The 25369-nt window shown below is 50.0% G+C and overlaps 1 protein-coding gene across 1 annotated transcript in view; it reads left to right on the plus strand.

The window, feature by feature from the left end:
* Positions 1 to 25369, plus strand: part of LOC149337190 (uncharacterized) — a 38308-nt gene that overhangs the window by 7167 nt on the left and 5772 nt on the right. Inside the window, exons 3-8 of the mRNA XM_089554341.1 lie at positions 532 to 602; positions 3756 to 3933; positions 14780 to 14857; positions 17046 to 17397; positions 19863 to 20152; positions 24629 to 24850. Coding sequence (XP_089410467.1) covers positions 532 to 602; positions 3756 to 3933; positions 14780 to 14857; positions 17046 to 17397; positions 19863 to 20152; positions 24629 to 24850 — 1191 coding nt within the window. The remainder of the gene's footprint in view (positions 1 to 531; positions 603 to 3755; positions 3934 to 14779; positions 14858 to 17045; positions 17398 to 19862; positions 20153 to 24628; positions 24851 to 25369) is intronic.

A 25369-nucleotide genomic window follows, 5' to 3' on the forward strand; every position in this document is an offset into this window, starting at 1 on the left:
GTGTATCGCGTGAAACCACGCATAGAATTAGGCCTGGGGATAGGCTTGTCCGCGAGATTATTGAAGTTGTCGAAATCGTAAAAAAAAAATCAAAATAATTCAGTATGTAGCCCTTCTGTTGCCCTTGCCAAGGCAGAGTGCATAATTTTAAACGCATCGTAACTATGACAAGGCCTTCTTTGTTAGTGCTGTTAGGGCGTACTTATATATTCCTGCCGCGCTTTCCAATAATCCCCACTCCTTCTTTGTTCGTGTTTTTGCCGCACTGTTCTGTAAAGATCTGTTTGTTATCAAGAAGCCGCTCGTAAGCTCTCACGAATTTTGTGAGACCGGACACCGACGGGGTTTTAATGTGGCAACTGCAAGTTATCGCACTGAAATGTGAAACAACCGCAGTATTACCGATTTACTGCTTTTGTGATATCGTGCAAAAAAAAAAATCAATTACTTTCTTCTATCCAGGCGCCGAAATCGCCCACACCCACTCCGCGGAGATATCTAAGCGCAATGCTTGTAACACTCTTTGTGCAGGTACAGCGACCACCTCCGGCTTCTGGCGCTGCTGCGGACCCTCCAGAACCTCAGCTCAGAGTGCCGAGCAAGTGAGGCGATGTGTACTATACGTTCAGCCGATTCTGCAATATTCTCATTCAAACGTCACTTTGTTACTGGCCACAGTAGATCAAATTCACGCCTTTACGCTAAGCACTTTGGGGAGTTCTGTTGCCGCACGTCTTGCATATTGAGCCCTAGGAGGCAACGGGATGGCGAAGTACTATCGCGCTCAGTATGACTTGCAACCCACGAGCGTGTGGCCGCAGCGTTTTTCGAAAGCACGGTGGGGCCGACAAGCGGCGCGCCTGAAAACTAAGTGGAAAGGATTCGGCTGTTCCAGCAGCCAGGTGCATCCCCCGCGTCGTCTGCTCAACGGAATCTCAGCCCGTCTTTTCGCACAGGCACCGGCGCGTCTAGCCTTGCACAGGCGTGGTTTCATGCTGGGGCTGACGGTTTTATGTCAAAGCCGGTGAGTTAGCTATAAACTAAAGAAGTGAGCTACTGGAGCAAGTAGTCGCCGAAAGGCCTGCAATTCAGTCATCGACTGAACAGTTTTATTTGCCGCAAGGAAACGTAAACAAATGAGGCGGAATGATGGCCGTCGTTTGAAGAAAAGAAATAAATCCGAAATAGAACACACTTAATAGGGGGGTCATATCCGTCCATTGGCGCTGATCACTTCACGCATCATCGATGGAAGGGAGGCGCAGAGGGCTTCAACGCAGCTCGAGTCCTCGCGGATGGCGTTCCACGCTCTTCGGACGGCGGCCCACAACTCGTCGCGGGATGCACTGTGGAGGCTTTATTTGCATAACGTGCTCTTCATTCACACCCAGACATGTTCAATAGTATTCATGTCCGCACCTTTAGGGATCCATTGAAGCTGGGATACACCACGTTCTTATAGCAATGTCTTGACCGACCTTGCTGTGTGGATGGGGGATAGATCTTGTTGAAACAAAAATTTTCCGTCGTGAAACGGGCCATCCAAGACATACGGAATCAATGCGTAGTTCAAGATCTCGCAGTACTTTTCACAGGTCAGGGAGCCTTGAATTCTGACCAGTGGACCCAGTCTTTCCCACGACATGGCTCCCCATACATTGACCGCTGTCCTGCCGCTTGCAGCGACATTCTGAATATATTCTTGATCATAGCGCGCATTGTCAGGACGCCAAACCCGCCGTGTCTGGTCCCACACGGTGGTGAATGTCGGCTCATCTGAAAAGACGACCGTTTTTCACTCGTCAACACTCCAGCCACTGTGCTCATTGGCGAACTGGAGGCGGGTGGCTTTATTTTGCTGCGTCAATCGTGGCATCTGCACGGCCAGCCGGCTCTTTAGACCACCTTTGGCCAACCGTCCCTTCACAGTTGAGATGGATGCAGAAACCCCTGCAGCATCGGAGAACTCTTGCGCGGTGCCGAACGGGTTAGCGTAAGCTGCCGCGAGCAAAACTTAATCTTCTGTCGCTCTAGATGCCCGTGGGCGCCGTTTATGTGGAGCATCTGAAATGCGGCCTTCGTTTCGATACGCTTGCACGATGCGGTTTACTGTGTGCGTTCAGCGACCCATCATCTCTACAATTCTGCGCTCAGTGTAGGACCTTATGGAAAGTTCCACAATCCGTAAAGGCCGATTCACACGACGGACCGTTCGCCCGCGGCCCGCGCACTACGTATTCATGCGTCATCACATTGAGAGGCGCGCTGCCGGCCGCGGCCTCTCACGCCCGGCAGCGCTCCTCTCAAAGTGCTGACGCATGAATACGTAGCGCGCGGGCCGCGGGCGAACGGTCCGTCGTGTGAATCGGCCTTAAACGTTCTCTTTCCGGAACTCTAGCCATATTCGCAGCAGCAATGAGCTCAGCTCTTCCAACACCGGCACAAAGTCAAGACCGCTACACTCACTGCGATTGCAGGGAGGTTTGGCCCGCTGTTTTATCGAGAAAATAAAGTGATAAGAAAAGGATGAAAAAAAAATCAACTGCATCACGCGCCTTGCATTCGTCACGCAAGCGATAACGCCATGGTACTGCGAGGAGCAGACTACGCAGGGGAGAAGAATGAATGCTGGAATAGCAAAATCCTTTCCCTTTCGTTTTCAAGCTCGTCGCTTGTCGGCCCCGCCATGCTTCCGGGGAGCGCTCCGGCCATGCTGCTTGAGGTTGCAAGTCATAATGTGCGCGATAGTACAGTGTGTCGAAGGTGTCGCGAGAAGGGCTACATTCGATAAGGTGCCACGCGAATGACACAGCGCTGCCTAAAGTTAATGTTTTTAGAGCAGTTTTTCAGCCCGCCGTCTTGGCTCAGTTGCTGCGACTTTCATCTACTAACTCTGCGTCGTGGGGTGGAATCGCGATTGCGGTGGCGCAGTTCGGTGTAGGGAAAATGCGAAACCGTCCTTGCGCTGCCCGACTGCGGGATACAGGTGCTTCATCTCAGTTCCCTCTGGCTCGCTGCGTCCCTTTGCGTCCTTGCAAGCCCCCGTAAACCTTACCTTCGCACGTTTACCGTTTGTCGGTGGCATTACTAATCACAAGACGTCATCTACATCCTTCTTCCTTGCTAAGCCGCAAATGACGTACCATTAAACCGCTTAACCACAGGTCAACAGCAGCGGTGGCGGAAAGTGGCGGGAAATTTTCTGTCACGTGCCTGTGGCAAGGCATCAAAAACAAATGGATGGTTTATGTCAGCTCTCCCCTTTGCGTACACTTATTCTGCCTGCTTGTCAGTGTCATTAATATTTCGTGAGCCAACTCAGCAGCTATAGAACATTTTACCTATGTGTCATTTGAAGCACCAGCCCATAACAGTAACTGTTGAAGGATGTTTATATAAATGACTGATCTTGTTTCATTCACTGCAATTTTAAATTTTATGCGGATGCGTATACTATGCCTTGAGCACCGGAGGTGCCGCTGATATAATGTGGAATCAATAACTACCATATATGCTCCATTTGTCGAAGACCCTGACTGTTGACCAACTTTTGGATGCGTTGCTTAGTGACCACATATGCGCTCCATACAGCATCACAAACCCTTCCTTTTGGCCAGTGCATGCTTCGACGACTGAGAAGAAAACATGGATAGAGACCAATGCGTGGAAGCTGTTAAGAGATTTGACTTGCCAGCTGCGTTAGTTTTTTGCTCCGTACCCAAGCAAAGCAAGCAAATCTTGCCATTTGAATGCAGGACGGCCCAACGCCTCATCGGTGCCTGTTCGCTGTTGGTCGTCGTGATAGCTATCATCCTTTTAGTGTTGCTTCTGAAACGGAACGAGACCTCAACCACTGCCTCCGGTGCCACCAGTGCGCCAGCTGCCTCGTCCACCGCGCCTACAATGATGGCGACGTCGGCCACCTCTTCAAAGGTTAGATGATGCCAGTTTGCAGTTGGGCCAGTTTGCGTAAGATGCTGCCAAGAGGGAGTCGGGAATGCAACAGAAGGAACGGACACAATGAGTCGCGTCCCTCTATTCCCATATGTGGCCGTACTGGGCATGATAGAGAAGCTCCTCTTATTGTGTCCTTGTCTCACAGTGTTACTCCATTGCAACATATGTGTGAAGAATATACCAACAAGCTCTTACCAGAGCTTTCTTATTGTAGCTTGTTACGGAACCAACAATCATTACTTGGACCTCATCGAACTGGCAATGCAGTGATGACCACCCCACGTTACCTTGTTAAATCCACTTCATTCCTTCCGAGCTCCGCCCTAATCACTTTATTAATATTTTATAACTTTCTGCCCACCAACATCGTAACCGCAGAAAACAGGGCCATAGTTACGAGCAATATCTGCAGAGTAATAAAGCTCTTGTCTTTACTAGTTAGTATATTCTACACAAATCTGCGCTGTTAGGGAGTAACTTGAGATGACAGGCACCTAAAGAAACATCTAATTTCTCGCACCCTTTTCTTGTGATCGTATTTCTTTGTAACAGAATCTTGTGTGAAAAAAGGCTGACATGAATAGAAGTTCGCCTACAACTGCCGAAGCTTTTCGCGCTCACTCTAAAAATGGGGTAGAGCTGTGCAAAGAGGTGCCCTAGACATTACTGTGCTAGACTGAACTGAAGGAAAGGGAAATGTTAACGAAGATTACAATTCGGAAAATTACCTGAGCCATATCTATAGTGCAGCCAAGGATCGTCTACCAATGTGGCATTTCACGAAGGGAATTTCGATGAAGGCGAAATTCTAGAGGCCCGTGTGCTGCGCGATGTCAGTGCACGTTAAAGAACCCCAGGTGGTCGAAATTTCCAGAGCCCTTCACTACGGCGTCCCTAATAGCCTGAGTTGCTTCGGGACGTTAAACCTAATAAACCAAACCAAACCATTTCACGAAGGAGAGAGAGAGAATAAAGGTAGCTTATGGCCGATATCTACCTGTTTAAGCGAGTAAAAAAATTAAGATACAACGTGCCAAAAAAATTGAACGTCGGAATTGAAAGAGGAAGTCCTTCAGAAGTGGCCGTCAACATATTGTCACGTTGTAGTGACGGCAGTCCAGCGGTCAGGAAGACACCAGAAATACTTGCAAACGAAGCTCTTTATTTGAGCTGACTTGCGCCCTCAAAAGAACTGAATCACTCGGCGGCGGCGTAAGCAACAGGCGCTCTCGGCGGTCGTCGAACTACGAATGTCCGCCGCTCGCGGCATCGCTCAATTTAAAGCCGGCAAGGAAACTTCCAGATAACAGGTCAAGATCATCTACGGTAATCTGGAAAAACCTAGATGCAGCCTTTCATGGCTGCGAACAATCGAGATTAGTCTGGTCGCTTCTCGCGCCACGAACAAAAGTGATAACGACCCTTTCCTGCTGCCTTGAGCGTGAACACTGCAATGATACGTGGCATTACCCCCCTTCCAAAGAAGCATCGTCTCGATGCTTTAAAATGAAAATAAACACGGAGAATGAAACTTGGAGTCCTTCAGCGTTCATAATATGGCTTCAGGCGTACGACATGTACGACTTCCGGGCGTGGGCGGCGTCGCTGAGATGCTGTCGTGCCGTCGGGGATGACTTCATAGTCGAGGTCACCGATGCGACGGAGAATCCTGTACGGGCCAAAGTAGCGTCGCAGCAACTTTTCGCTCAATCCGCGGCGGCGAACTGGCGTCCATATCCAAACCCGATCACCTGGCTTGTAATGCGTGTCTCGTCGGCGCAGATTGTAGCTTCGGGCGTCGGTGTGCTGCTGGTCTTGAATGCGAAGCCGTGCAAGTCTTCGGGCTTCCTCGGCGCGATGAAGGTAGGCGGCGACGTCGAGGTTGTCTTCGTCGGAAACGTGCGGGAGCATTGCGTCGAGTGTTGTTGTGGGCTTCCTGCCGTATACCAGCTGGAATGGAGTAAACCTGCTTGTCTCCTGGGTGGCAGTATTATAGGCGAAGATCACGTAGGGCAGAATAGAGTCCCACGTCTTGTGTTCGGCGTCGATGAACATGGAGAGCATGTCTGCGATGGTCTTGTTCAGACGCTCTGTGAGTCCGTTGGTTTGCGGATGATAGGCAGTTGTCCTCCGATGACTTGTCTGGCTGTACTTTAAAATGGCTTGCGTCAGTTCCGCTGTAAATGCTGTTCCTCTGTCTGTGATGAGTACTTCGGGTGCGCCGTGTCGGAGGAGAATTTGTTCGACAAAAAATTTTGCAACTTCTGTTGCGGTACCACTAGGCAACGCTTTTGCTTCGGCGTAGCGGGTCATGTAGTCGGTGGCCACGATGATCCACTTGTTACCTGATGATGAAGTAGGAAAGGGGCCGAGTAGGTCCATCCCGATTTGCTGAAAGGGCTTAGTTGGCGGTGGTATGGGGTTCAGGAGTCCGGCTGGTCTAGTCGGAGGCGTTTTGCGTCGTTGACACTCACGGCACGTTTTCACGTAATGCGAAACGTCGGTAGCTAGCCGCGGCCAATAGTACTTCTCCTGGATGCGGTGCAACGTGCGAGCAATCCCGAGATGTCCTGCAGTCGGCTCATCATGACATGCCTGCATAATTTCTTGCCTGCGATTTTTGGGCACGACAAGAAGATGCACTGTCCTGTTGGGCGCGAAGTTCTTCTTCAGAAGGACATTATTGTGAAGGACGAAGGACGACAGTTGGCGCTTGAACCCTCGGGGAGGCGATGCGGTCTTGCCTTGCAGATAATCAACCAGGCTTTGCAACTCAGGATCCGAGCGCTGCTGCTGCGCGAAACTGCTCGCGCTTACTGGTCCTAAGAAAGCGTCGTCGTCTTCTTCTTCCGGTGCTGCGTCGACGGGGGCTCGCGACAAGCAGTCTGCATCGGAATGCTTGCGGCCAGATTTGTAGACTACAGTTATGTCGAATTCTTGAAGGCGCAGGCTCCAACGAGCAAGGCGGCCGGAGGGATCTTTCAAATTGGCTAGCCAGCACAGAGCATGGTGATCGCTCACAACCTTGAATGGTCGTCCGTACAGGTAGGGGCGAAATTTCGACGTGGCCCAAATAATGGCGAGACATTCTTTCTCGGTGGTCGAGTAGTTGGCCTCGGCTTTCGACAGTGAACGGCTAGCGTACGCGATAACCTTCTCCTGTCTGCCATTTTTCTGAACGAGGATCGCTCCTAAGCCCACACTGCTTGCATCGGTATGAACTTCGGTTTCGCCGTTTTCATCAAAGTGCCCGAGCACAGGAGGGGACTGTAAGCGGCGCTTCAGTTCGTTGAAAGCTTCCTCTTGCGGCCTTTCCCATTTAAAAGGCACGTCAGCCGTGGTAAGTTGGGTCAAAGGTTCAGCGATGCGCGAAAAGTTCTTGACGAATCGCCGGTAATAAGCGCATAATCCAAGGAATCTGCGTATAGCCTTCTTGTCATTAGGCTGTGGAAACTCTGCGATCGCAGCCGTCTTCTTGGGGTCTGTGCGAACTCCATCCTTGCTTACGACTTGACCAAGGAACAGCAGCTCCTCGTAAGCGAAGTGGCACTTCTCTCGTTTCAGTGTCAGGCCTGAAGACTTGATCGTTTCCAGCACTATCCGAAGCCTTCTGAGGTGGTCTTCAAAGCTTGAGGAGAAGACAACAACGTCATCTAAGTAGACTAGGCAAATCTGCCATTTCAAGCCTGCGAGCACCGTATCCATTACTCGCTGGAACGTCGCTGGGGCAGAGCAGAGGCCGAATGGCATCACCTTGAACTCGAAGAGTCCGTCTGGCGTGATGAACGCAGTCTTCTCGCGATCTCTTTCGTCGACTTCAATTTGCCAGTAGCCGCTCTTCAGGTCCATCGATGAGAAGTACTTAGCGTTGCACAGCCGGTCCAGTGTATCGTCGATGCGGGGGAGGGGGTAGACATCCTTCTTCGTAATGTTGTTCAGGCGGCGGTAATCGACGCAAAAGCGAAGGGTGCCGTCTTTCTTTTTCACTAGGACGACCGGTGCTGCCCAGGGGCTCCTCGATGGCTGGATGACGTCGTCACGAAGCATTTCCTCAACTTGCTTGCGGATAGCTTGGCGTTCTAACGGCGATACGCGGTAGGGGCTCTGTCGCAGAGGTCGTGCGTGTTCGTCTGTGACAATGCGGTGCTTGGCAAGCCGGGTTCGTCGCACATTCGATGCTGATGAGAAGCAATCGGTGTACCTTTGAAGAAGACTGCGTATTTGGTCTTGTCTGCTCCTGGGTAATGCTGGGTTGATGTCGAACGTGGGTTGATGGCCTTGTTCAGATAGTTCTGCAGGTTGGTCGGGTAGGGCAAATACGTCTCTGATGTCTGCCAGCTCGTCGAGGAAAGCGATCGTCGTACCTTTGTTTAGATGCCGGTATTCTTCGGTGAAGTTGGTTAGCAACACCTGGGCTCGGCCATTTCGGATTTCGGCGACTCCCCTCGCGACGCCCAATCCTCGATCCAGGAGTAACTGGGTGTTCCCCTCGATAACACCTTCGGCATTTTCGATGTCTCCAGTACCTATGCCGACGAGAACACTTGATCGGGGCGGCGCGCTCAATGCTTTATCGAGGACGTTTAAGGCAACGTGATGAGTTGCGCTCGTCGCAACAGGTATGGCTTTTTCCGTGGAAAGCTTGATCGACTTAGATCGAAGGTCGATGATCGCCCGATGTTCGTTCAGGAAGTCCATTCCCAAAATCACGTCTCTTGAGCATTGCTGTAGGATCAGGAAGGTTGTCGCATAGGTTCTCCCATTTACAGTAACTCTCGCGGTGCAGCGTCCTGACGGCGTAATCAGGTTGCCACCTGCGGTGCGGATCAGCGGGCCATCCCAGGTTGTTGTCACCTTCCTGAGTCGGACAGCGAGTGGGCCACTCATGACAGAGTAGTCAGCTCCCGTGTCCACCAAGGCAGTAACCGCGTGACCGTCGACCGTAACTTCAAGGTCACTTGTTCGCGTTCTGGTATTGTACGTTGTCTTCGGTGTCCGATCTCGGCTTCGTCGAGTAGTGAGGCTGCGGTGGGCGTACTGCGACGTTACTTCACTGGGCAGCGGTAAAAGCTTCAAGTCTGGCCGCGTCGTCGTCGGTGTCGTCGTCGTCGGTGTCGTCGTCGTCGGCGTTGTCGTCGTCGGTGTTGTCGTCGTCGGTGTTGTCGTCGTCGGTGTTGTCGTCGTCGGTGTTGTCGTCGTCGGTGTTGTCGTCGTCGGTGTTGTCGTCGTCGGTGTTGTCGTCGTAGTTGAGGCATGGTCTTGAGTACTCGTCGATGGAGGATCTTTGTCATTGCGCTTAGAAGCAACCTCACCTCCAGAGGCTGCTTTATTTAGTTTAACCTTCGTGGGCTGGGGGAGCGTCCACGCACGGCGTAACCTCGGCTAGGAGAAACAAAGCGCGGGGACGATGGCGACGGGGAACGTGATAGGCGGCTCGGCGATGAGTATTCTTCCCGACGTAAAAACTCCTCGATTTCGGCTGGTCGCTGGCCGGGTCGGTGTCGTGGAGCGTCGTAAGAGAACCCTCGGATGCCCAGTCTTCTGTATGGGCAGTGCCGGAGGACGTGACCGGCTTCGCCACAGTGGAAGCATAGTGGGCGGCGCTGGTCGGGAGTTCTCCACTCGTCGCATTTCCTCGGCTGCGCGCGTCGCTCGTAGGACGGGCGGGTTGGGGCGAGTGGGCGGCGGTCCAACGCAGCTGGCTGAGGGCGATAGGGGCTTGGGTCCCGTCGTCGAGGTGCAGGACGGCGCACAGCGGCGGCGTAAGTCATGGCTGGGGGCTGCAGAGGCTGCGTGGGTGTCGGCGTCACACCCAAGGCCTGTTGAACCTCGTCCCGGATGACGTCAGTGAGCGATGAAAGTTGCGGCTGCGTTCCCGTTGGCAGCAATCGTTGGAGCTCTTCTCGCACAACTTGACGGATAACCTCCCGCAAGTTATTGTTGTTAACGGTGTCCAGGCAGTTTGCTGAGAAGACGCGCTGCTGGCGGTCATATTGGCGGGCTCGGGCGTCAAGGGTTTTTTCCATTGTGGATGCCTCTTCTACGAATTCCGTGACGGTTTTCGGTGGGTTGCGGACGAGGCCGGCAAAGAGTTGCTCTTTAACTCCTCGCATAAGCAACTTCACCTTCTCTTCTTGCTTCATGTTTATGTCGGCACGCCGGAAGAGACGCTTCATCTCCTCAGTATACACTGCAACGGTCTCGTTTGGGTGTTGTATGCGAGACTGTAGCAGCTGCTGGGCTCTCTCCTTTCGCACGACGTTTGTGAAGGTCTTCAGAAGCTGTTCCTTGAAGGTTTCCCAGTTGGCAAGGCTGGCTTCCTCATCCTCGAACCAGACTCTTGCTGGTCCCTCCAGGGCGAAGAAGACATACCTAAATTTCGTGGCATCGTCCCAGTTGTTGAAGACACCCACACGGTCGAACTGCTCCAGCCATTCCTCGGGGTCGGCGCCAGGCGAAGCGTCGAAGGTTGGTGGCACCCGGGGCTGCTGCAGAATGATTGGAGTGGTCGTCTGGGGCAAGGTCATGATGGACGTTGGTACTTGCTTTCGCTTCCGGGTAGGGTCCGGCAGGGTCCCGAACTCAGGTGCGTCCCCTTGCAGGCGTCGGCTTGCGCGGTGGACTGGACTCAGGTCCTGCGGTAGATGACTCAAAGGGCTGGCGTCTCGACTTGTAGGGGGTGTCCGGAACATGGGAGGCTACCCCGCACCTCCACCAGATGTCACGTTGTAGTGACGGCAGTCCAGCGGTCAGGAAGACACCAGAAATACTTGCAAACGAAGCTCTTTATTTGGGCTGACTTGCGCCCTCAAAAGAACTGAATCACTCGGCGGCGGCGTAAGCAACAGGTGCTCTCGGCGGTCGTCGAACTACGAATGTCCGCCGCTCGCGGCATCGCTCAATTTAAAGCCGGCAAGGAAACTTCCAGATAACAGGTCAAGATCATCTACGGTAATCTGGAAAAACCTAGATGCAGCCTTTCATGGCTGCGAACAATCGAGATTAGTCTGGTCGCTTCTCGCGCCACGAACAAAAGTGATAACGACCCTTTCCTGCTGCCTTGAGCGTGAACACTGCAATGATACGTGGCAATATGCTCCCATCGCTGCTTTCTCACTTATCACATTGATAAGCGTTGCATAACTTTCTACCCTGTGAACTTCCGAGGATAGTCATGTCTCACTAGGCAGGCTATAGGAGATTCTGTGAAATCCCGCCGACCGAATGGAACTGGCAGAGCGATCCAAGTTCATCAGAAACGTATGGTATGTGACGTTTATATGAATAGAATCGAGCATGCCCTAAAGCGCGGAGATAGCCTAATGAACTTCCACACAAATCTACACAGTAGCCTTAGGAGCAATTCAAAGGGGCAATGCAGCTGGTGAAAATCGGGTAACCGCAGATCTGGTGAATGGCGGAGCGGAGGGGCGACTGTGCTACAAAAACTAGCCACCCTGTATACTCAACGCCTTATCACCTCGAGCGCACCAGAAGCTTGGAAAAACGCTAACATAATCTGAGTCCATAAAGAAGGAGATGTCAAGGACTTGGATAATTACATACCGATCGGCGTACTGTCCCCTGCCGATAAGGTATTTACTAAGGCAATCGCCAATAGATCCAAGACAACCTTAGACCTCCATCAACCAAATCATCAGGCAGGCTTTCATGAAGGATACTCTACAACAGACCGTGTTAACACTACCAATCAAGGGACAGATTAATTCGCAGAATATAACCAACCCCTATATAGAGCTTTCATAGATTATAAGAAAGCATTTGAATCGCTCGAAACGTAAGCAGTCATGCAGGCACTGCGGAATCAGAGTGTAGAAGAGCCCTATCTAAGAATACTGGATGATATCTATAACTGCTGCGCAGCCGCCATACAGTGGAATTCCAATAAGGAAGGGTGTCAAACAGAAGACCCAATCTCGCCAATGCCATTCAACGCCTGTTTACAGGAGGTATTCAGAAGCGCAGATTGGAAAGTTGTGGATAAAAGTTAATGTAGAATACGTTTGGTATTCTGCGATTCGCTGATATCACTGCTCTGCTAAGTCACTCAGGAGATGAACTGCAAAGCATGACCAATCAGTTAGACAGGCAGAGCAGAACGGTGGATTATAAAGTATTATGAGAAAAACCAGAGTAATGTTTAACAGTCTCGGAAGGGAACAGTAGTTTACAGTCGGTAGCGAGGTGCTTGAAGTGGTAAGGGCATACGTTTAGTTTAGGCAGGAAGTGTCCACAGATCCGAATCACAAGAACGAAAGAACTAGAAGGATAAGAATGGGGTGGAGTGCATTTGACAGGTTCTCTCAGATTATGAATGGCAGTCTAGCAACATCCCTCAAGAGAAGAGTACATAACAGCTGTATTTTCCCGGTCCTCACCTATGGTGCAGAAACTCAACCTAAATTTAGGGCCCCGCAGTGAGCTATGGGAAGAAATACGATATAAGTAACATGTAGAGACAGAAAGAGGGCAGAATGAATCAATGAACAAACGCGAGTTCATCACATCTTAGTCGAAATGAAGAGAAAGAAATGAGCATGGCAGGGAATGGATTCCAAGCAACGAAATGAATTCCAAGAGAATGGTAGCGGAGCAGGGGATGGCAGAGAGTTAGGCTCGGGAATGCGATAAAAAAGTTTAGGGGATAATGGGGACGCAAATGGCAGAGAACAGGGTTAAAGGACAGATATGGGAAAGGCCTTTGCCCTGCAGTGGGCGTAGTCAGGCTGATGACGATGACAGCAACTGCATAGGAATCGCAGGCAGAGTTAAGCTCACATTTTGACTAGACAAAATGCAACTTTTGCTTGGTCCACGCGACGTACAGAATCAGTAAAGAACATCAGCCTGCCAAAATTTGCAAGCGTTCATTATGGCGTGTCGTAGAGAGTCAGTATCGTGTGAACATTTGACCTCTCATGGCTTCGAACTAAGTTCATTACACTTTGACCGAAAACTTCTTACGTTAGAAAAACAGGATGGAAGAAAAGCGTTTCGCCATAGCCGCGACTGCATTGTTTCTCAAGCTCTGTTAGTGAAAAATACAGCCTCGGTCGCTCTGGGAAGTTTAATACCGCAGGTATCAAAAAATCACAGCTATTAGCACTGCGGAAACATTCTGTCTTATAGCGAAAAGCAGGAGATTATTCCTTTGGCGTTTTGAGTAGGCCAAGCCGTAGAACAAGATGTTCTCTCTTGGGTGCCTACCGTCAGCCTTGAAACGCGATTTTTTGCATACAAACCTGTCAGCGTGTTTCTGCAAGGGCACCTCAAGGTGAACGGCATCGGCTACAGGATTTATTGTCAGTAGTCTTCATGCATTTTCACTGTCTGTAAAATTGCTCTGAAATCGCTGTTGACTTCTTTTCATGCGCTACGGAAGTCATTTTGTTCATTTATGTTCACTTTTCATTTTTGCGTAAGCATGTTGGCACAAATGGCAACATGAACATCTCGTCAAACTAAAGTTGGAAGAGTGTCACTGCATGGATATAGCCCTAAGCGTGAAATGGAGGCAGGATTGGCTTCAATGTCCGCTGACAAAAGGAGGAGAAATTCACTAACAATAAACGCGTCATCGGGATGCATTTACGTTTGCCATTTTTTAATGTTTTTGAGCACAAAGATTTAACTGTAGGCTCTCTTAGCCAAGCGAGCACAATGGCATAGCGAGCCTTTTTGCCATCGTAGACGCACGCCTACAAAAGGTACTGGTGTCGTGCTATACGTCGCTAATGTAACTTTCTTTACGGTGCGGTGCGTTTGTTTTTCCACCCCAATAAAGCAAGTTCACTAAACGAAGTCTCTTTGCTGACCACACCGACTTGACAGCATAGGTAAAAGCAGTGAGTAAGTACTCGGGTGTGATTTTTGCTAATGATTTTGTCCTTGCCATTAAATGAGAAATCGATTACTCCAAGTCGACAATCAGGGCGGACCTGGCGAAGAAGTTTGTGTAGGGCTTAAAATGATTAAACAGGTTTTCCTTTTATCGGTCATCACGCTTTCTCTTTTGTATGCGCCCTATGCTCTTTGTTTTTTTGAAGAGTTGTTTAATTGTTCTCGTCATTATTTAATGTTTTTTATTCATTTCGTCAGCTACTTGAGTATCGAGAATTCGCTAATCTTCGGGTGCTGTGGTGCCCTTTGGGCTGCATTTCAGCGTGAAAATGGACAAAGGCCAATAAAAAGCATGTTTTTTTTTAATATCCCGATGAACGTTATGAGCACAAGTATTTAGAATTGCATGACTTAAATTACGCTTGAAAGTGGGATCACCGTGGTGTCAGGCTCAAGCCCCGAACGATCTTTCGCCTGTCCTCAAGGAATAGCGAACCCTGCTGATGCGGCTGCGTTTATTGGTATGCTCAAAATGATACCTTCGATGCGTTCATTGCTGTCAACGATATCTGCGTCAAATACGCTGTGAACCCGATAACAAGCACTTCGCATACATAGAAGAACGTTGTCAAAGAAAGCAACTAATCTCCGACTCGACTGAACTCAACTTGTATTCGGAGCACGCTTTTCGCTGGCAGCAATAAAAAAAGGGGGGGGGGGGGGGAGGGGGTGTTAAAATGGCAGTATGCGCTATTGGCTGGAAATGGCTAGTCCAATTCACCATAAAGAACGTATTAGCTCCCGTAATGCCGATGGAATAGCTGTAATCGGTTATAAGCGGTATTTCGGTTCATCCTGATTCCTACAATTGGGGTTTTACTTTTTTACTATCCGGGACACGCTGTAAAGAAGCAGAAAGAACACAAAAGTTTTTGACATTGCCACCATTCCTTTATTCCAGGATCAAATCACAACCACCAGTCAACCTACCGGAGCGCATCTCCCACTCTCCGAAAACATAGTTCCGGGTACACCCGAGGTAAGCGAAGGGCGTCTGAGTTTTCGCGTGCGTGAGCACTGTGTAAGTCAGAACACTGTACTGCTGCGAGCTCTTGAAACTCGCACACTTTTAGCCCGGTTTTGGGATAAAGAAATAGCTAGAGATGTGCTGTCATCGGGATGCTATCAACTCAAGGCTCTCCAATAGCAAAGGAAGCAGTGCATCCGGGGAGAGGGACTATTTTACAAATGTGAAAACTTATATGTCCCATCAGCACAAAATCTGGTGTAGGTCTCCGTCCGTCGCCGTCCGTCGCCGTCCATGGCACCGAAAGCGTTAGTGATGTCACCATGTTCACGCATGAAGTCAGCAGCAGACCATAAGATAGTGACGTCGACAGCAAAGAAAAAGAAATAAAAGTTCTTCCAAAGGCGCGGAGAAGTGAATCAATGACCTTCAAATTGCGAGGCGAGCACTCACCCCTTAAGCCACAAAACTGCGTTATTCTTTTGTGCCGAATAAAGGTAAACTTAGTATATGCGTTTTCTTACGACAGTCTGGGAAGGAATAGCCTGGTATGTTATTAGAAAGCAAGGAATCTTTATTGAACCTCGCAACAGTGCTCACGATGTGACAATCGTTTCACATTCAGCTTAAGCAGTCGTAAATGCCTCCTTATATCTCACAGTGCTTAGTCAGATTATTTGTTAGCCTCTCACTTTGCAGCTCTTAAATATGACTCCAGGGAGAAGCGTTTTCAATTGAGACCCTCGCATAAAAAAGCTGGACTTGACTATGGGCATAGAATGAAAATAATTAATCAGGAAAAGCAGTCTGCACCCTATAAGACCATAGCGTTTGTTGTTGATTCATTTTTTCTCCCCATATATGTGACGAGAAAAGTTGAGAGTCAGGCCATAAACTAGGGCACATAGCTCGACAGCAACCGGGGACGTTTGCATAGCCGCAATGTACGCATATCGTTCGGACACAAAAATGTCGGGGCCCGAATAACGCAAATTATACTACACGTACGAGGCTATCAGGTCTGGAAACAGGTGAGCAAACGCTGCAAACTTTCCTTGACCGCAATATCTGTTCAAAGCGCCGCATTCGTCAAAATTTCAATTCCCTCAGCCGAAAAAAAACCCCGCCAAGCACCAGATAACTGAAGCGCGAATAGGTAAATGCGAAAACCACTGCAGAAGCCGCTGCCCGCTCAGTGTAGGAGGCATGCATATACCGCCGGCTTGTAGTGAATATCTGGGAGTACTGTAAACATGCAGAGCTGAGTGTTTTTGGCGCCCTGTTAAAGCCCTAAAACAGAACACAACCTTTCATCCCGTGCAGCAAATCCTATTCACGGTAGTGCATGTTGGTGGTAGACTTGGTTTTGGATAGTACAGTAAATATAAGCACGAGGATACATACAGAGGAGACGGAGTGTTCAGGCGCTTCTTATGGTAGGGGCCTTTCAAGGTCAAGATGTGGTCACACACGCCCACGAAAGAAATCCGCGTTCTTTCCTCATCAAAGCGAGTGGAGGGCTTACTCGTTGCCTGGATGTTTTAGGATTAATTCGGAGGAGTTACAGGTGCCCATACCAGTAGCAGGGGACTCCGGGAAGGTAGGTGGACGGACGGCAATAAGAAATTTGCAGCGATTCGGTAGCCGCAGCTCGCAAATGACAGATTAATTGGGGAGACAGGGGAGAGGCATTTGCCCTGCAGGTGGCGTCGCCATGCTGTTGATGATGATGAATCTAAAAACTCCAATGAGTGATATCTTAAACCTGAGAACTCCAATGAGTGATATTGCGGAAGTTAAAAAGCAAATTGTTTGTGCTTTGAAAGGGGAGTCAATCCACCTAGACCGTGCAAACAATGAAAATAATAGCATCTTTCGCTAGCTTTAAAGTGCTAGGAAGTCGTCCTAGCCTTTTATGTACATGGTTAAATATGTGGTGTGTTGCTCGAGTATCCTCCTGGAATAAAACCTTGAATTCTCAGTCAGCGCTCGTCCGTCTTTCTTCGCTTCGAACTGCCAACTTGCACAGAAGTCCAATTTGCTCATACTGACTCATGGGATAGAAAAATGTTTAGTGATCGCTCTTTGGCGCCACATGGTAGCTGAAAGCGGATAACAAAGAGAATTATGTTGTGAAATAAAATACATTTCACTCAATGTCGTTGATAATGCCGTGTGGGTGCTTGCGGGTCATGAACAGGTGAACACGACATCCGGGCAGCTGAAGGGGAGCAAGGTGGACGTGGGCGGCGTGGTGCTAGACCGCTGGCTGGGTGTGGCGTACGCCGCGCCCGGGATGCGCTTCAGCCCGGCCGATCCACGAATCGCCTCCGGCCGCTCATCGGTTGATGTCAGCCCGGTGGGATCCCCTTGCGCCCAGCTGGTCGGAGGTCTCCTAGTGGGCAGTGAAGACTGCTTGCACGTGAACGTGTGGGCCCCGGCCCAGCCTCCACCGGACGGCGCCTTGAGGCCCCTGGTGCTGGCACTGACGGCTGACTGGTTCTCGCGGGGCTCCAACAACGTCGGCGAATGGGAACTGCTGGCCGCTAAAGGTGACGTTCTTCAACGCTACTGCTGCAGTGGAATTGAGCTTAGGGGGACCGCGAAACAAAGCGAACCTTCAAAGTGTAACAGGTCTGTCGTGAATAGGAGCTGCTCGTCATCATCGTCATTACTATCATTGTCACCCTCCCATCCAGATTCAGGAAAAGTGACGGACTTCTCAATTTCATCCAGTTAAGCGCCCGGTCCTGTGCAAGCTGCAGCCACTTATACCCGCAAATTTCCTAATTTCCTCGGCCCAGCTGACATTCCGCCACCCCGACACGTGTAACGTCTCTTCAAATCTACTCTTTTCTATTCTACTGCCATCTGTTACCTGTTCTTTTCTCTACACATGCACGTTTCTTCTTGATTTGAACAAGAGCATCACTAACTCTTCTGCGTTTCATAATCCACTCTCTTCCAATCTTTCATTTGCATAGGCAGATGCGTGTAACTAAATTCTAATTTCAAGCCTACTTGTTAGACTGGACGCTTCTGGCTCTTAGGCGAGTACAGGTAAGATACAGGACTGTCAGATCCTTTCGTTTTGAAGGAGTTGGGTGGCGTAATATTTATGACTGGCGAGCACGTTGAGAATCCACTCCACATATTTATCCTCTTGAATATTTCATAGTCGCGTTCTAGACCGGCGGTTACTACTTGCCTAAGGTAGATATACTCCGTTCTTACTTCCAGAACTTCACTACATATCGCAAACTAGTTGCTCTTTCCTCGCACCGCTAGACATTAGTTTAGTTTTGGAATAAATAATATTTACTCCCATTGACTTGAGTGTTTACGTCCTCAATCGTCCACCGTAATTTCTCCCCTGAGTGAATAAGAGAAACTCGTCAACAAATCGAAGGTGTCAAAAGTATTCTCCACTGCTATCACAGCTTATCTCAATACAATCCTCTGAATATCTCGTAAAAACACGGTGAGCACCAGTGGAGAGGTTGCGTTTCCGTAACAACATTCTTGATTGCTACACTATGCCTTTTGCTGTAGATGACGATGACAGCCTGCTCATTGTTTGTAGATACTTTCTTGCGCATTTACATATGCCTTCGTCACGTCCTTGTTGCCCAGTACCTGCTTGAATGCTGGTGTTTCCGCAGTATGAAATACTTATCTATGGAGGCTGTAAGAAGTCCCGGCTATATTGTATACTTTAGTTATAGTGTTTGACGCAGAGCATGTGCTCAATTGTCGAGCCCCTTTTTAAAGCCTAGCGAGTTCTTTTCTTTGTTTCGCTGCTTGTATTCGCGATTGTTTCTGCAAATAGCTTTTTCGGACCGTATAGTAAGGTTACCAGCCCATAATTTCTCAAGTCTGTAAGACTACCTTTCTTGTTTATTGGTGTAATCGCACGAAGCATCTCTGAGCGCGGGTCTTGTGAACTTCTCTTCTTTGTGTTTTTTGCGCTCTTAACTCTCTTTTCTACTTGTGAATGTACCTCAACTAGCTCGAGTTTTATGGCAGAAGCATGTTCCAGCCACTCCCTAAACTAGTCCTCTGCCAGGAACCTCGCACAGTTGCTTCTGGTCTAGCGGTGTGCAGAGGAATTGATGCTGGATTTCGAGAGGACTTGGTCTTGGTGGGCAAGAACATGGATGGGAAGTTCCCGGCGTCTCCTAGAAAAGCAGCAGCAATAAAATAAAATCAGAACAAGTACGGAGAGAAATGGATTGCCATTAATTTTCGCTGTTTTTACAACAGTGAACTCTTCAAAAACCGCCCGCATATCTATTCGGCGTATATACCTGCCACTGGGCTCCTCCATTGACATGAAACTGTCACCACTGCCCTCCCGTGCATTGTACTGAGTGTTCGTTAACGCCGTTTTTCACTTCCACATCTACTATCGATATCCTACAAGAGGCTGGTCGGAACAGAGTAGTTGGTGCCTCCGAAAAGGCGAGTGTACAGGATCTGCGAAGAGCGAATGACTATTGCTTTATGAGCATGCATGTGCATTCTGGTGGTCTGTATCAGTTTCCTATCATGTGTCGTAAGTTTGCAGCAGGATTCTTGAAGTAAAAACGCAACCTTGAATGCTGGGGCCGGTGCAAGAAACACTACTCTCATTGGCTAACCCCCGCTCAGAAGCGCAGTCACCGCCAACTCATCGCACAGAGCGTCGGTAGGAATGTACTATCGCGCTCAATATGAGTTGCAACGCGCGGTCATCGACCAGGGCTCGTTCCGTGGTGTGCCTCCTCCAAACAGTCGCTCGGAATTCTGGGAGAAACTTTTTCCTGAAAGGGGGTGCTGTTGTTTCCCGGAACAGCAGTTTCTCCCAGAATTCCGAGCGACTGTTTGGAGGAGGCACACCACGGAACGAGCCCCGGTCGATGACCGCGCGTTGCAACTCATATTGAGCGCGATAGTACCTACAAGAAGACGATCTATTCGACTCAAGCGTGCATGGACGGGGTGTAAAAATGCTTCAACTGCCAGATGATCTCTGCAGGTAGTCTGGTGGTGATGTCACCAAACGTGCGCCTTGGAGCGCTGGGATTCCTTGGGCCCAGGGTTTCGGTGGGGTTTCAAGGGGACCTGGCCCTGAACGACACCAGAGTCGCAGTGCAGTGGGCTCTGTCGAACGCCGCTGCATTCCGCGCCGACCCTGCGAGGCTGATGGTGGTGGGCCATGGCTCCGGTGCCTACCTGCTCGCCAACGCGGTCATGTCGCTCAACCTCAGCTGCGTGCGAGCTGTGCTGGAGGGACCGCTGCCCGGATCTGTGCTGCCCACGAACACGGCAAGTCCTGGCATTGTTTGGTCTCATCTGTCTTGTTTCCCGAAAGAACATGCAGGAAAAAACTGCTGTAGACTCCACTCTACAGATTGGTGAATTTTAGTGTAAACATTACGGGTCTATCACGACATAAAATGCGGCAAAAGTATTTTGATTTACTCTTAATTATATGTTTGATGCTTGTACTCCATTGAATCCTTTTACTCTAAGCCGAGGCTTCACTCAAATGAAGGAGCTTATCTGGACGGTGAAGCGGGATGGAAGTGGGTATAGGAAGAGAGGAACAATAAAGACTAAAATATGACTGATCATTTAGCGGGTTGGATCAAATGCGAATTAGGTGCGCTAGAATTTTGGTTTTCACTTAGCTGTCGCTTCGAGAATCGGTTTGCAATGCCAAGCAGGTTCCAGATTGGCGAAATCGGTGAGTGGGGGCGTTTGTGCTGGCACATTAAAACTAAAGGGGACACTAAACTAAAGGGGGGGGGGCCTTAAGGGTATGACGAGATTTCGCGAATGCCCATGCATTCGGTATTCGCGACTCTCAATTTTACATTTGTAGACCCCTTGGGGTCATCACACCACTCCTTGCGCAATGATGCAGCGGCAAAGGCACGCCCCACTGCCCTGCGATGGCAGGCGTCGCCTCTGGGGGGGCTTGCGTGACCCATGTTTCTCCTCGCGGCCATTCATTAATTTAACTGCCACCTGCCACGGTGGTCAGTTCGCTCGCAATCCGGTGGACAGGTTGTGATGACGCCAAAAGGTCACGTGACTTGGGTGGCCCACCTAATTTGCTTCTTCGGGCCATTTTTTTACCATGGCGGTTTGGGCGTGGTCGATTAGAATTTTGTACCTCAGGTTGACTACCGGGTGGCCACACCGTGTCGACAGACAGGCTGGGCAACTGAGCCACCCTACAACACCTAATTTTTGGTCAAAACCCCGGCGACGCTTGGTTTTCTGTGCAACGGGAGCCTTAACGCTATTGGGTCGCTATTGGGTAATAAACGGCCAAGGCTGTGTCGGGTTCCAGCCCTGATTGTTTTGGCCCCGAGGCTGGACTAGTCGCCTCGAACCGTCCCTTCGTCTCTAATCTCCCTACCTTGAAAGTTTAGATGCAGGTCTCGCTCTCTCCACTTTGACACCTGCCATCCGAGACTTAAAGGTGCACTGAAGAGGTATCTGATCTCGTCCTTTTGCCGCGGGAACTCGATCTACACGTTTCGAGCATTCTTAAAAACATCGATTTATTGCCCTGTGTGCCCCAATTCCCTAATTAAATTGAATCAACGTCCAGCTCCCGCCTTTTTTTTTAATTCTCCCCGTACGGTGGGCGGAGTCGACCAACGCGTGGAGTGCCTTTCACCCAGTCCCGTGGCGGCTTGCCCCTCTGCCATCGGCGGAGTAATGAATGAATGAATGAATGAATGAATGAATGAATGAATGAATGAATGAATGAATGAATGAATGAATGAATGAATGAATACGTAGTAATCCGTAGTAGCAAATAGTCCGCGCGGAATTTTATTTCTGCGGGCTTATTTTGAGGCTTTATTATCTGCGAATGAAACTATTTATTCATGGAAACCCAAAAAAACAAAATAAAGCGAAAGCAAAGCCTCCACAGAGCTGGCTGAAAAGCACTCCCCGCGTTGGTCGACTCTGCCCACCGCACGGGGAGAATTAAAAAAATAAAGGCGGGAGCCGGGCGTTCATTCGATTTAATTAGGCAACTCGGCCACACAGGGCAATAAGTCGAAGTTTCTGAGAATACTCGGAACGTGTAGATCGAGTTCCCGCGGCAAAAAGACGAGTTCAGATTCCTCTTCACTGCACCTTTAAGACGGACGAACGGGGGGCCGAACGCAAAGATTATTCCAACGGGGGTTCTAATGCTAACGCATAAAAATGCCGAGGATACGCTGTACTGGATGTCAATGAAGTGCGAGAGCATTCGTCATGATACCTACGATACTCACTCCGAACACAACGATGCAATGAAAGTATCTTGTGGTGTCGAGCTTGTACGCAAGAGAGGTCTGACATAAACCGCATCCTTTCGCACTTCGAATTCGGCGTCTTGCATGTAGCGCTGCGCGTGATTCTCCTTGACGAAATCCGCAATGTCAGCATTTTATTCAAGCCCCTCCACGGCTTTAATTTCCTCGGACTCACACAACTCTTTGTAGCCCTTTTCGACGGCCCCCTCTGGTAACGTGGTGTTGTGCTATACAGTGAGATTACAAAGGAGTTTCAACCGCACGTTGACGTCGCACTTCAGCACAATACCTCGACCATACACTGACTTCATCACTTACATCTTCAGGTTCGCATTTATGCTCTTGTCGTCAGTGACATTCGGCGGTAACGACTGCACCATGTCTTCGACGATTTGGCCGACGATGCCGAAGTGCCCGCCGTACATGAGACGCCTGATGAGCTTGAATGGGATATGTGCTGAGGCTGGACGCCAAGTTGCTAAGTGATGTTAAGCGTTGGTAAATGGGGTGACTTCTGGGGGTACGTGAAGCCGTTACTTCGATAGAGTCTGGGAATATTCTAGTTGTTTAAAGTACCCATGCACGTGGAGGAAAGTGCGAAGGTACTGAAATTTTCTGTTGAGGTATATAGCGAGGAAAGCTTTTTTCAACCCAGAGGTTTTGCTGGAATCCGGTGGGCGGCATCCTCAGTTCAAGACGTCAGTAGCTTTTGCTGCCTCCCTGACTCGCTTAATCATCCTTGCATATGTCTCAGCTGGACAAGGCTGCTTCGCACTTTTCTCGTTTGACGCGTGTAGTTTCTGTTGCTTGTTATGCCCAAGAACTCCCACTTTACTTGGTACAGCGTCAATGCCTGCCCGCATCAATGGAATGCGTTTCTATACATTAAGCTGTATTTGCGCAGGTTTGGTTACGGGCTTTTTAAGCGAAGCATACTACTTTAGCTACCACTTCAGCCCTTCACCGTGGTTATGCGCCTTCAAATCACGTGATACATGACGTCACACCACGTGACACGATGACGTCACGACAGTAGAGAAACGGGGGCCCACCTCGCGCCATCGCTGTGGTTGTGCGCCTCCAAATCACGTGATACATGACGTCACACCACGTTACACGATGACGTCACGACAGTGCAGAAACGGGGGCCCACCTCGCGCCGTCGCTGTGGTTGTGCGCCTCCAAATTACGCGACACGATGATGCTTCGCATTCTCCAGGCTTAACCAAGTTAAGCCTCAGCCATTTTTTTCTCTAACTCCTGCCAGAAGGCTTCTCCCGCGTTTACCTGTTGGTGTGGAGCGGAATAGAGCCTCCTGTTGTCTCTTGAGAATGTCGAGTTCATCACCATATTGTTGAGAAAGTGGAGAGGCCATCTCGTGGTGTATATCTTGTGCACACATAAGGTCCGACGTGAGCCACACACTACCGCACACGCGGTACGGCAGTGCGAACTCGTCTTGCATGAAGCGCTTTGTAAAGCAAGCAACGGACCCGACATTAGAGGCTTGTTCCGGCACGCAACGGCGCCTAAATTCATACATACTATCGAGCCTCGCCTCTTGTTACTAGGTGGATCCGCGGGCCCTCCTTTATACGACGGCTTCCTGAATCTGTTGTTGGCGCTGCTCTTTTACATCGCCCGTTTCGCGGAGTCGCCGCGGTCGGGCGGCTTGTAGATTCTGTTGTAGTCGTCAATATTTCTTTTCGAGAAGCTCCTCTTCTGTGGGTGAGTGTTGCCTGTGAGGCCTCACCTCGTGTTATGGGGCATGTAAATATCTGTACGGCTGCGACCGAACACATAGTCGGCCTGTCGGCGAGCGTGCGCCGGCGAGCCGCCAATGCGACCAGCCACACGTGCGCATGCACGCGGTGCTCAGCCCGGTCCAGCTGTGGCTAGCACGCGGCGCCTCACCGTATCAGAACCTGATAAGAACTGCTTTCGCGATCCTACAAGCGTCCCACTACAGTGTGGGAATTTGTATACAGATGATTTCTCTTTACTTGCAGTTGGCACCAGAAAACTAACGCAGTGACTTGACTTTTAGCGGCTATTGTATCGTAAGCGCGCAGTCATTCATGTAGCAATGCTCCTGAAATACATTTTTCAAAAATGTTGGCCGAAGCGTTAAAATGTGCTAGCGAAGCCCGCACGGAATGCAGCAAACAAGGCTCCGAGCCGCTGGTTTCCTGTGTTAGTTTGCGGCATGTCTGCAGCGTGGCGGCGGTTTTCTTAAAATAGGAAGTGCTGCGAGGTGTACGCTATTTCTGAGTTTGCCTCTCGATGTTGACCGTGTGAAGAACTGTTCAAGCCACTACATGTGCGGGGAAGGAAGCCTCCCTTTAAGGACGTTTGTCCTACCCACAAACAGCGAGACTATATTAATCTTTTTCCATTTGCCACCAAAGGGGACAAGTGTTCTGTGAGAAGGGAATTTCACTCGAAATCGTACGAAACGGTTCGTTTTGCGGTGCAGGAAGAAGCGGACAGCTGGTCAGAGCTGGCCACCGCATTGGGCTGCGCAGAAGACGCCACGAAGTGGAGGTCGTGCTTCGAGGCCGCCAGCGTAGCAGACCTTCTTACGGCAGCTGCTAACATCACCTTCCGCTTCGTGCCGCAGTGGGACCAGTACCAATGGCGGCACAAGAACGCTCCACTGAGCGCAGGCGAAGTCATCGCCGGTGTTGATATTGCGGAGGTGTGGCTTGGGGCATGCGCTCATTTTAACCTATAGCTTAAGGAGCTCGCCGGCTTGCGAAGTTGATGTGCACCGTAACGCTTGGTCTGGCAACGCCTACAGTTGCACCAGAGTTCGACCGCTAAATTTAGCGGGCGTGGCGTCGTTAAGGAGGTTGTCGGCTCGGCAAGTTGATTTACGCCCTAAAGCTTGGGTCGGTACCCATTACCGCTGGTCTGGCAGTAAATACAGCTGCTCCAGAGAACTGTTCCATTGCCGAATTCAGCAGGCTCAGTGGCACTCTCGGAGTGCTCTAGGGCACTTCGCAAATTAGCGGCGCGCGCCTTGAACGAAGAGACTTTAAACATCGCGACTAATAAGTTTCATTTCGTGCGGAAAATGTGTTGTCGTGCTGGGTCGTGCTTCGCGAGCCCGGCGAAATCCTTGCGCTGTGTCCAAACCAGGTTAGCATCGCCTACGCGTCCACTAATTTTTTATTACTTCCCTTCCCGGGAAACGTTTTTACTGACGCTGGTAGAG

The sequence above is a fragment of the Amblyomma mixtum genome, chromosome 7 (genome assembly GCF_055824585.1).
Source record: "Amblyomma mixtum isolate Tamu chromosome 7, ASM5582458v1, whole genome shotgun sequence".
In the NCBI taxonomy this organism is placed as follows: Eukaryota; Metazoa; Arthropoda; class Arachnida; order Ixodida; family Ixodidae; genus Amblyomma; species Amblyomma mixtum.